This window comes from Paramormyrops kingsleyae, chromosome 9 (assembly GCF_048594095.1).
Source record: "Paramormyrops kingsleyae isolate MSU_618 chromosome 9, PKINGS_0.4, whole genome shotgun sequence".
Taxonomy (NCBI): domain Eukaryota; kingdom Metazoa; phylum Chordata; class Actinopteri; order Osteoglossiformes; family Mormyridae; genus Paramormyrops; species Paramormyrops kingsleyae.
The window spans coordinates 7985930-7998835 of record NC_132805.1 but is presented as its reverse complement, the minus strand read 5'-3'; the positions used below and the strand labels follow the sequence as shown (position 1 = coordinate 7998835).

The window sequence follows — 12906 nt, the reverse complement described above, 5'->3', positions numbered from 1 at the left end:
AATTAGACATAAAATGTACCAAAGCAAGTACCATGTGAACAAGAGCTGCAAAAAGATCATTCGGATATCTGAAATATTTTGATAAATTTAGTAGTATTTATAAGACAAAATTGACCCAAAACACATTAATATAGTCAGAGGCTCTTGAACTATTTCAGTTGTCAGACAGGCCCCTACTATTTTGTGATGGTGTGGTTCTTCACCACAGGGGATAAAATATAGAATTTGACATGGGGGAAGGAATCCTCAAGAACAGAATTTAAAAACTACTTGGGGAAAGGGGGGCATAAGGATTAAGTTTTATTTTAGCTTGGACACACAAAATACAGGATGAATCATATCGTGTACTGGTTCAAAACCGGTCAGTCCCATAAAATATATGGGTGGCAACTACAAATTTAAAATGACACTAAACAAGGTGAGTTGAGGCCCGGGGCTTCAGCTTGGGGAAGCCTGTGCATTAAAGCACCCCAGGTCACAACCTAGCAGATTTACACAGTCCTTCTGGTGTGATAGTTTCATGTGTACAGTACATCATGCAGGCCTACTGCAAACAATGCTTAGTCAAACTTGACTCCCTTTAATTTTTTTCAGGCTACTCTTTGCTGTCACTTATAATGAACTAACCTGGGGTGGATGGGAAGATTTTTTTTTTGTGTCAGTTTAAAGTGGGCATTTAGCATGCCCTGAAACCAGTCCTTTGATAAAACACACATTACCAGACAAGCTTTTTTCTCAGCCTTTTGTACAGGAGACACTAACTTTTAAAACAATCAAACCAAACCAAAAAAGTCATGTTCTTTTTTTTTATTCATGAAAATGACTTTCCTCCAATATTTCCAAAAATATTTCATGAAAACACAAAAAACATATAAGTTTTAAACTAATTCAAAGTTTGCATCATAAATGTCAATTGGGAAGGATTTTACTTTTAAAAATGTTAATTCTGCTGTTCCTAACTGATTTACCTTCATAATGCTGCTGTTTGGATTCAAAACATTATAACAAAGGGAACTTCAATCCCATTTCTTTTACAAATATTTTAGCTGCCTTATGATGTTTGGTATTTAAAACTGCATTTTAAAAACCAAAATGTAGGTTAAAAATCGTAACATTCAGCAGTTTAACTGATTTAGAAAGGGCACGACATTCTGAGAGAATAAGGACGGAGTTTATATGACAATGGCATTAAAAAAAGATTAGAACACGATAGACCCCTTTACACACGTTTCAATACATCAAATGTAACTAACGATAGAACTAAAAAGGGCATTTTTATATAAAACTTGGTAAAAAATAGTTATTTCAAACTGTACAGTCACCAAGTACATAGAATGCTCAAAAATTCAAAAAACACTGTTCATTTGGTGTCCCCAGCAGCCTCCACCTTCTGTGCCTGGAAAATACAAGGCTTCTGTCACATGTGACATCAATTACAAAGCATTTAAGGTCTACCTTTGCAAGCCTGACAAACAAAGAGAAGGGTGACATATGACTATTCTTCCCAATTGATTACATGGTGTTCAAAAGCAAAAAGGAGACCCTGAGAATGAACTTGGGAAACAGCTCCTTTAACACTGAGCCACTGACGACGCTATGAATGCTTATGGTCTGGATGCAATAGAAGCTACACATGCACGCCTTGGAAATGAAGCATACCTGGTCTATCTTGGCATCTCCATTTTCAGCGGGGTTGTCTTTGCCCTTCTTTCCTTTGGGCGCCTTCTGTTAATTAGAACACAAACATCACACAAACCTAGTGATTCCTATTTGGCACATGGCTTCTGTGGAAAAACACCCAAATTCCCAGACTCTCTCCCCACTCCACCCGCACACCACACTGCATCACCGGGGACCATTAAAACTAAGCACAGCCTCACCTTGGGTGCAGCCTTTTTCGGCTTGGGTGCCGGTTTAGGGGCTGTAGGTTTCTAATGAAGATACAAAAGGTACAGGGGTTAGGAGGTGAGGGACGAGGCAAGTGATGCACAGTCATGGGAGGATGCATGACAAAACAGTAGGAGGGTACTTACAGCTAACAACCTCGCAGAGCGTCTGGGCTGCAGGATGGAAGGAAACAAAAAAGTATCAGTAACTGAACACCGAAGGGGTCGGGGCACAGAAAACCCCACCATTTGGCCACACAAACCAGACAGAGAGCACACAGATCAGTGCGAAGACACAAACCTCTTCCTTGGTCTTGGATGTCTTCTCTCCATCAAGCTGCAAAGGAAGTAAAAGAAACTTTAGTCCAACGCACAGGTGCAGCCACTGCAAAAGGAGAAAAATAGTACCTCCATAATGCCAACATCGCCCTAAATCACTTGTTTAATATGAAATAGACTACATTATACACAATAAATGATCCTTATGGATCATGGCTGCTGTCTGCATCTGTCAGTCAGCTAATTAAAAAATTTAGACACAGGCCCTCAAAAAAAATCATAGTGCATAGTTACCATATTATTTATTAAATCGCATTAATGTAGATAAAGTGCCTTATTCACGCAAATCTCGCGGAACTGCAGCGCGGGAACGCGCTTCCGCGTCGCCGACGGCGCGCTTAACGGTTAGACGGCAGTGAGTCTCCCGCGCAGATTCAAATTCAAAATTGCGCTATAGCGCCGCCGGCGCGCTTCCCCCGCTCGCTGACAGAACAAGGCGCGCTCACGAAGCGCCGGGGCTGCCAGCAAGAAGGAGGCGCGGTTCTAACGGCGAGCAGCGCAGCCGCCCTCTCCCGGAGCCACTTCTCCGCAACGTTTGTAATTTTTAATCCCCCGGTCGCCCTCTCCCGCAGCCCCATCCGAATTCCCCAGTCCATTTCCCCGCAACGTTTTGGTCCACTAGTAACCCCAGGGCCGCCTTCCCCCACAGCCCCGTCCGCGTCCCCGCACCGTTTCTGTCCATTTTTATCCCCGTGGCCGCCTTCTCACACAGCCCCGTCCGCGTCCCCGCACCGTTTCTGTCCATTTTTAACCCCGCGGCTGCACACAGCGTCCCGTCCTTCCCCATCGCCGATATTAGCATCCAGCTGGCCGGGAAGGTCATGCAAGGAAACCGCCCACTTTTAAAGGCGACAAAGGCGCATAAGCTGTAACGTCTCCGACATTATTTATTTGGCTATATGACAAACGACCCCACCATACACATTAAAAAAAAAAAAAAAAACAGGTATTTTATTTTTCAAATCAGAATTGCCTTTATTTTTTTGTGTGGCTTATGAGCATTTATTAGCCACTAATTTGCAGAGGTAACAACCTATTTAACGGAAGACTTCGCGCCTGTGTAAAGATTATTTTCGCTACATAATGAGGTGGTAGCTCGCATGGAGCTGGGCGGACATGACAAGCTAACGAACACAACAATAACAAAGATGGCAGCTTAACGTCTGGAGGGAAGTGGCCGTGAAAGACCGAGGCGGGCACCGTCCGCGACTTTTTAAAAAAAAAAGTTGCCCAACATACTGAACAAACTCAAATTTCTGCCATAAAATTCTATACATATACGATAAACGCAGCGGTCACCTTGTTTTAAACGCTAATGCAAATGCACAACAAATTTGATGAATTTAAAAACACCTCACTGCTAGTTATGTTGTCTGCAAAATATTATTACATTGAAAAAAATCATTTTAATTGCCTGCAAAGACATTGATTTCAGCTATTTTAGCCGAGGCTGAATGCTGAAACAAATTGGCGCCGGCGCCATCGCTCTCGTAGGGACAGCTTGTAGCCTACGAGCCGGACTGCTGTCACTCAGCCTCACGGAGCCCGCCAACGCCGAGGTGCAGTCGACTGCTCGGCCGCGAATCACGCAGAAATAACTACAGAGCAGCATCACCGACTAGATTCCCAAAAAGCGCCGTTCTACACCCAAAAATAAATGCCGCCGCGAAGCGACAGAAATGCTGCGTTTTACAGCGTTGCAAAGTAAAGGGTCCTGAGTACGTAAGAGAAAAAAACTTCACTGCTTTGTACATAATGTCAGAAATAACTACAGCGAGGTGCTTCGCAGCATAAAAAGTGCATTAAGTTACAAGCCATTTCCCTACCTTTCTCTTAGGCATGTTGACCGTCTGAAGTAGGACGAAAATTCAACGAAGGGGAGTAGGCTCTTTCACCGCCACAGATATCACTGCGCCAGCCGATGGTGGCTAAATGTAAAATAATAACGGCTGTATGTTTTATAAAGTTTTTATATAGAAATATAAGATGGAAACCGGTTCAAACCAGATTTCACATTCTGCGCACAGCCATTGGACACAAACGGCATTACGTGCTCAGGGGAGTCGCTCATTTCTTAAAGAGACAGAGACACCGCGCCTTTCGCGGACTTCAGAAGATTTTGCAGGACCGCCGAATTCGTGCAATTGAAGGAAATACTAAACTAACTTGGTTTTGAATGTGAAACGTATTTTAAATCTAATTTTTAATATATTTAATCTAGCTCGTCAAGTTTGAATTTTCACGGCCGAACTCCAAGAGTCGTTTTCTTGCATAATTTTATAATTTCATTGGCGGTAATATTTAAGGACAAATCATTTGTATCATTGTTCAGAAAAACGAGGGTGAAATTATAGATTGTAGATGTGTATGCGTGAAATATTAATTGCATACACTAGCTTTATTTTACTTGTTTTCAGTTTATTACAAGAAAACTGAATTATGTCCCTGGGCTCGATGAAAAATACCCAAAATAAAGATATTTTACAATTACACCAACACTTATGGCAGACAAAAACAAGCAATTAATCACATTAAACGTTCTGTCATACCACAAAATGCACAAGTAGTCCAATTAGGATCTAGTGTGACAGCTGCACAATGTAACAGCTTCATCCCCAACTCAAACACAGTTCCAAGCTTTTAATTCTGCTCGAATGTCATTGATCATATCTACAGGTGAGAGCTAACCAATATTAAAAGTCCAAAATGGTTACCTCGTCCCACAGAAGTGTCTTGAATTGTGACCAGTATGACAATGCACAGTCTGCAGTGTATGATACAGAATTTCAATGAAGGACAGTATTTACCAGAGAACATCGTTAGAGTTTCCAGCACTTGGGAACCAGTCTCAAATGTAGCTGTGTTTGTATAAATGTTATAGGGATATTGACAGGGTTCCTGTAAATCTGACTTTGATAATACAATTCCCCATAGGGGTAAAACCACAGTTGAGTCATCTGGTAAGTACTTTCTGACAAAATACAAAATAACTGCCAATTTCCCACAACCTGCAAGTACTTGAGAATGGACTTATCCTTCATATCTTCTGGACTATGCAAGAACAGCCTGGCTGGTTAAGTCTGTGAAGAAACTGTCCTTCTTATGCTGAAGTGCACTGAGGAAGCCTTGTATCCTCTGGTCCCGGTCCACTGCGTAGCTCAGCAGAAGGTCCTGTCTGTTGCAGGCCTCAGCTGGCCTTGCACTCCCATGTTGCTGCAGAAGTTCTGCTACACAGCTGCAGTCTGCCTCCAGCTGCTGCCGGGCTTGCTCCTCGTGGTGCTGGTCCCGTGCTTTCTGCAACGTTTCATAACTGTGGTTTACGTATAGCCGCCACCCTGCAGGCTCAGGACAAAGCAGTGGCACAGTGGTGGCATCTAGGTACCAGGCATAAGTAAATGCAGTGAAGTGTCGCTGTTCAAGCATGCACTGCACACCATACCTGACCCACTAAAATCACCAGCATTTGTTTAGCCCAGAATTAAACTTTTTACATTTAAATATTGAGACCTGCATCTGGGTAGATTTTTGACTCCTCGGCACAATAGGTGCGTTACACACATACCGATGTACAGCCCGCATCTAGAAACCTCCCCACAAAGCTTAAACTTGATGAGTCATAAGCGACATTGCACTCACCCACAATTACCCTGCTTGCCTTTGTTTTCCACCTCAGTTTAAAAATCTTAGACACACATTATACTACATTTCTCCGAGTACAAACTAAACCAAACAATAAGATTATACTATATACATTAGTGTATACACCTGCCTCTTATTACGAATGTGCTCCAGATATTAAAATGACTAAAGTTTCTACCCAGACAATTAAAAATGTACATACAGAGTGTGAACAATGAGATGGAATGACAGATTACTTTCGTAAGACTGTGACCTTATTTAATGCAATCTTAGAAGTATAACTAGTTTGAGATGAGTTGATAAACTGTTAAATACCAACATAAGTAGGAATAACTGCATGTAAAGTGGCAGGAGACCCTACCTGAAGGGGCCAGTAATTGAGCTGGTACTGCAAGATTGCCTCACAGAGGTTCCAGAAGGAATATTCAGGCCATAAGACAGACTGGAACACCAGGCAAGAGTAGGAAGTCTACGGGATGGACAAGAACTCCGTCAACTTTGACTTAATGACGCACATAAGCATGTCACATGTGAGGCAAGACGGCACATACACATGTGCTTGGTGTGTCAGGGACAGAGGAAGCAGTGACACGCACCTGCCAAAGCAGGAAGTCGCTGAGGCGTAGCTCCCCTGAGGTACGGATGAGCAGGTCAGGGTCAGGGGAGCCACTGCTATACAGGCACTTGCTTAGCAGAGACTCTGAGACGTCACTGGGCAGAGGATATGTTATTCGGGAAGTCAGTCACACCCTGCCAGCTACCATTTATTAACTAATAATTTAAAATCAATCCTGCTCTGCATAGCTGGGACCATGTATTTCACTGTGCAATCTCTTAATGTGAAGATTCTTTTGCAACTTTCCTAATAAACATTCAGTCAATTATAGTCAGTGGCTTTTATTTATAATACTAAATACAGTAAAAGCACTTTTATCTGGGCTTAAAGTAACTGGCACATTCAAATAACTGGTAGTGATGTAGTCAACACCTAAAGTGAGACCAAGTTATTACCAAGACCAAGGCTTATAATAAATTATAAATATTTTCTTAACACTTTCTATGAAGCCCATTTTCATAAAGCCTAATAATGGTTCTTATAATTCATTGTAACATTCATAAATTATTATAGACACGGTTATAAATATTTACAAAAAGACAAGACATACCCATGTTTCTCATGCATTATGAATGTTCTATGAAGGTCTCATCTATATTGCCATATGAATACCTTCATAATGAATAATAATGGTCAGTATAACAATTAAGAATGCACTGTGCTGCATTATGAAGGTATTTATAGTGCATTATAGATGAGACTTTCATGGAGCATTAACAATGCATAACACATAATGGGTTATGCTTTTTATGAATAGTTATAGCTGTGTTTATAATGCTTTATTAATGTATTATAATGCATTATGTTTTAAGTGTTACCAATATTTATTTCCCAGAACAGTAATGCATGTATTATTGTGGATGTAAATATGCACTTTGTTTTCCCATCTAATGCAAATATCATCGATATTTTATGGAATATTAGAGATGCTTTTTGTGGGAAATGTTTGAAATATACACCTCATTATGCAAATAATTACTCTGGAATATCTTAGCGCACAACGCTGCAACCTGGGTGACCTGATCAAGTAAGTTCAATTGCAAAGATTCATGTCTGTGCGTTATACTTATCCAAAGTTACGAGCCTGAGATTAATTGGTGCAAAAATCAATGCATCTTGTGTTTGTCAGGTTCTCAGGGTTAACAAACATGAATATTAAGCAATTGTGATAAATATTGAGATGTTTTAATGAGTGGTCTTGACTGGTCTCAAAATAAAACCTCGAGTCCTCTATGTTTGAGACAAGACAAGACAAAGTCAAGTCAATTCTGAGACGAGACCAAGACCGTGAAAAAGTGGTCTCAGGCTGTTCTCAAAACCAAGACCGGTCTCAAGTACTAAAACACCAGTAACTGGACAAATTGAAAAATATCAGTATAAAATGTAAAAGTCCTAAAAAAATAAAAGTATTAACACTAAACAATAAAAAACTACCCTAAACTAAAAATAAAACAAAGAAAACCACTGTGCAATACAAATGTCAGTTTCAGTGCATTCCCATGGAGAGGCATGGTTTTGTAATCTTTCTGTTATCGTTTACCTCACGATATCTTGTATTGTATCAAACAGTTTAATAATCATTAGTGTGCATGCATCAAAAGATTAAAGTTTAAGAAAAGTGTTATAATTCTGTGTTTTTCCAAAGTATTCTATTACAGTACGTATACAAGAAATTCAGCTATCTGGCAGTGCCTTGGTCTGGATGTTGCCAGATATGAAAACTTTTACTGTATATGCACACACATGGGCAAGTGTACACACACACGTTCAACATTTTTTACGTATTCCTATACTGCAAGCTTCCACCCCCACAGCCTACACTAAAGACTACTGAAGAATACCTGGATTTTATCAAGCCCTGCTCCACACCCCAGGCCATCTCCTTCACAGCATTTGTGATCTCATGTCTGGAGGTATAAGCGAAACAGACGTTCAGGAAGCACCTGCTCAAGAAGAAAAGGAAAAATCGAAAGACAGGAAGCAGCATTAATGGAGATGATCAACGTGTAGACCCTGATGGAAATACCTTAAATCTCATACAGGCAATGGAAAAACCAATCAGAGGAAGATTACTCTACAAAGTAACCATATCAACGGCAGCTGTGGGGTTTGACTATCAGATATTATTGTTCTCATACTTTGTCGTATGATGAGAGTCATTTGAAGGGTGTTACATTCTTACCACAGTGGATATTGGTTTTTCATTTTTCGGTAAGAAAACACCAACTCTGGCATATAGCAACAATCCCAGAGCACTGTATTTTTAACTGTACAAATCTTATATGTATTTATAACATTAATGGAGAAAGGTGGGTCATCAACTGTGATTCATAAATTTTCCAAATATCATCTTTCAGTGCAAAAACTTTTTTTTTTTTCCGCTGTCAAATGTTCTGAAATATTTGTGTTTAGCAATAGCGGAGTCAGAAATCATAGAGTGGGTGGGCCGGGAGAAAATCAGGTTGGCCAGACCCATAACTTGCGACAAATGTTCGCATTACTGATGGAGTACTGCAGCCTTCATTACTGAAATGGATTTGTTTTTTCAGAAACTTCAAACTCATTTGCTGTGTTGAAATGTTTACTACTAGATCTCCCTCGTGAAATGTTAGCAGAGCGTTGTTTGTAAAACGCATTTTTTAATTTTCAGTTTTCACCAACATTAAAATAATTCGACATAACAGACATTTTTTCTAACTGTTTAGTAATCGGGTGTGCAAAGCAATATTGGTCACCATATTAAATGGCATTATGAGTGGAATTTTAAAAAATTGGCCGATGGCCTATAGTTGCTGTACTGGCTAATACTGGTAGTTCACCAATACAATAAGTTAGGGCTATTCAACTCAGGCCCTCGATTCCAAATCCAGGCCTTGTTTTCAGTTTTCCCAGGTAGTTAGTATAATAATTACTGATTCTGATTGGTCAGAGGCTTCACACCTGGCTTACAGGTGAAGGAAGGCTGGAAAAATCAGCAGGGTTCAGCCCTTGAGGACAGTGAGTTGAATAGCCCTGCAATAGGTGCATCCCTAAACAAGATGAACACCACTTCAGTTCCCAAACCTCTCCTCAGGGGCACCCCAGCCGTTCCACATATTCCTTAAATTTCACCACCAGCTCAATTAATTCATTAATTTAGTTAGTTATTAATCAACTCAATGAACCACTGATTAGCCAAACATGGTGGGCTAGTGCTCGGGTCAAAAAAATACATGGGTGTTGTTTGACAGCTGCTGCCAATATAGGGGTGACTTTAGGAAAGGTTTTCAAATGGCTTAGCTGACATACCGACAGACAAAAATCATAGATTTACACAAACATGAAAATCATTTAAACATCATTTTCTTTGACTGCCTAAGACTTTTGCACAGTACCGTATAAATATAAATAATTACAGCCACGGAGAAGATCCCCAGGCCGTACTGGTGTGCTGGGAATCCGTAGAGGTGCCTACTTGTTGTGTGTCCGGGTGCCCACCACGGCCTGGGCGATGAGCTGCTGGAGGTCCAGCGGCAGCAGGGTCAGGTCTCCTAACACTCGGATGCACACGCCATGCTTCTCCAGATTCCCCCTGGGACGTGGGAGACGGGGGTCACGTTTGAGACCTTGTTTTTCTGGAGTGAGGTAGACGACTTTCTGACAAGCATCTCCCACACCGTACACACAGACAAAAGGCACTGACCCACAGTGGCTAGATTCCAGGTTATTCTACTGTGCTCATACATACTCCACGTTGTCCAAGAAAATTCATACACTAATAATAACCTGCATGTTCACGTATGCGAAACAATGACAGCGGTAATTTAGGATATGCATTTATTGTCGTCTTCAAAAAGACTCCGAGTCCAATCCTTCTAATCCATGGTCCCCTAATACTCACTGTTCCTCCAAAAGCTTCTTAAACTTCTGCCTGGCCAGCTCCATCAGACCTTCCACCTCCTCTTTGGAACGCTTGAAGTTCTCAATACTGAAGGCATACACCGTCACCTCCCGAATGTCCAGGTTTAAACACCAGCGCAGGGTCTGCAGAGTGCAGAGTAACGCAATCAGATTTGTGTGCTTGAAAAGCAACTACAGGAGGCAGGGCAGAGCTTGGATCTATGACCATGGGGCAGATAGGTCTGGTCAGCAGATGGGCAGCAGACTGTCGGTTTTCGTTGTTTCCCCCGCTCTGTTGAATAGGTCATTTTATGAGCTTGGATGTATGCAAGGTATAAATTAACTGCCAATTAAAAGTTAACTGACAAATAGGGTGGATATTAGGAGCAGAGCAGGTTTCCATGCAATCAGGAACAGTCAAATGACTCCGGGTTTTGTATAACAGCACCTCACCTCAGCCAGCTTGTCGAATCCCTGAGTATGCCCCTCCTGGCGCTCCACATGGCACTTGCGGGCGTAACGCCGGTTACCATCCATGATGAAAGCCACATGCTTAGGCATTGGACCAGCCTACAAGAGCAGATGTGATAAAATGATGATACTGCTTTATTTTCCATTTGCATAAGTACGAGTGCAGGTACAATAGAAATCCATCAAATCCCATCATCTCTCATTTTGAGACTCTCACGCACAAGCCCAGGGTCAGCACAGGATCAGCCGTTTATCCGACACCCCTGGAGAATTTATGGGGGGTTTGGGCCCAATGGACATGTGACTATTCTGCCAAAGATGGGATTCAAACGAGTGACTTCCCTGCCAAGCCCACTGCGTCACACACTGGGATGCAGGATGGACAGGTGAAAAAGACATTAGTGTCTCATCTCTGATGACGGAAACTGAGGGCAGACTTTGACCCGTCCAAATGAAAACTTAATTTTTTTAAAGTGTGGTACCAAGACAGAGGTTTAGAAAGCCAATGGAACTCGTTTTCCACTATGATTTTTCCAGGTTGACTGTGTAAGAACGCTACGACATGCAAGACAGCAGGGCATATTCGTGTCTGAAGAACAAACCTTCAGTATATTAGCAGTGAGCTTCTCAATGAAGCTCAGCTCTCCCTCACGGATCCATGACATTTTGTGCTTCAAGATGTCCCTGTCAAAATAAAAAAAAAAAAGTTGATGTTGAGTCTCCTCATCAGTTGAGCCAAGCGCAAAACATAAAAACCATTTCATAAGTAGGACATTGAAACTAAGTGTGATACAGCTTTCAAACGTGTTGCAACCGGTTCTGAAATTGTCCAAAGGAAACATGACTGGTAAAATACTGAGAATGGCGATCTGCCTGATGTCAGTTCTGCTCAAAGCTTCCACTTCCATGACCACACCAAACCCCTTACAGCTCACGCTACCTTTTTCTTTAAAAAAAAAATATCATTCCGCACGGGAACCGTCCACTGAATGCTTTACGTGGATTCTCTTACTGTGCCATATACAATATCACAAATATGTCCGCCTGCCTCGTTATGACTGCAGTGTATTAGTATCAAGTTAATAACATCGCTCTATGAGAAGAAGACAAATTAGTTTAAACGAACCCATCACTGATTTAGAAGAAAAGACTCAATTCTACTTAAGTCAGCAACGACACTACTGTAACCTTAAGATAAGAAAAAAAATAACAGTCGCCAACTTAATAAAACATATTTCAACTCAACAAAAAGGCGTAATTTACAAGAGACTTTTAAAATGTCTATATTTCACAACTCACGGTTTTTCCACAGATGTTAATTCACTAGCAATACGCAAGCCGTTAGTAACAAATGAGCTGCGGCTTATGTTAAGGATGACGTCTTCTTCCGCGTCCAATGGCTTACGTCAAACCAAAGCGACGCCCTTTGCCCCTGACGTTTAATGTGCTCGCCATCTGGTTTTTTCAAATAGGATCTCTCATATATGAACATTTCCAGGCGTGTGCTTTATGAAAGTATAAAGTGCTTGGTTCTGAAGAATATAGCTGCTGACGCAAGATAATTAAGTCATTTTCTACTTATCCAGTTAAGTCACAACCACTTTACTATTACACACCAGTATTTACGTAATTAGTTTACTTTCTGAAATATTTGTGTTTAGCAATAGCGGAATCAGAAATCATAGTGTGGGTGTGCCGGGAGAAAATCAGGTTGGCCAGACCCATAACTTGCGACAAAATCACACTACACTCAAGTATATATTTTAAATAGTTTTAAACGACCCATGGTCTTACTAGGATCAAATGAACAAAGACAATGAAAAATCTGTTTGCCTCTGAATAGCACTTTTCTTCCGATTGATCTGACCACGCACACACATTCCTGTCAGACATTTTATCTTACTGTATCATTTGCTAGGAGTGCTGAATGGAGTTCCATCTGAGTGGGCCCAGCACCACCTGGACCAACCTGTGCAGCTGCAATAAGTGTGTGGTACCAAGTGAAATCCTAGCAGATACTAAGAACGGCACTTCATTGATCCTTCATGGGGAAATTCTCTTTTTGCCTACCCCATC

The 12906-nt window shown here is 41.3% G+C and overlaps 1 protein-coding gene across 3 annotated transcripts; it reads right to left on the bottom strand.

Moving 5' to 3' along the window:
• Nucleotides 1-792: 792 nt before the first annotated feature.
• dhdds (dehydrodolichyl diphosphate synthase) lies at nt 793-12254 on the bottom strand. Of its 3 annotated transcripts, none has more exons than XM_023813114.1 (14): nt 12130-12254; nt 11433-11514; nt 10813-10929; nt 10361-10503; nt 9935-10051; nt 8322-8423; nt 6461-6575; nt 6226-6333; nt 4052-5519; nt 2188-2223; nt 2034-2060; nt 1881-1931; nt 1660-1725; nt 793-1396 (listed from the first exon to the last, which is right to left on the bottom strand). In XM_023813114.1, the coding sequence occupies exons 2-9, from the start codon at nt 11493-11495 to the stop codon at nt 5277-5279; spliced, it is 1008 nt and encodes a 335-aa protein (XP_023668882.1). In that variant the 5' UTR covers nt 11496-11514; nt 12130-12254; the 3' UTR covers nt 793-1396; nt 1660-1725; nt 1881-1931; nt 2034-2060; nt 2188-2223; nt 4052-5276. The 3 variants fall into 3 exon arrangements, with proteins under 3 accessions (XP_023668882.1, XP_023668883.1, XP_072572349.1); XM_023813115.1 differs by having other exon boundaries at nt 8322-8387; XM_072716248.1 differs by lacking the exon at nt 12130-12254 and adding an exon at nt 11687-11747.
• Nucleotides 12255-12906: the final 652 nt, after the last annotated feature.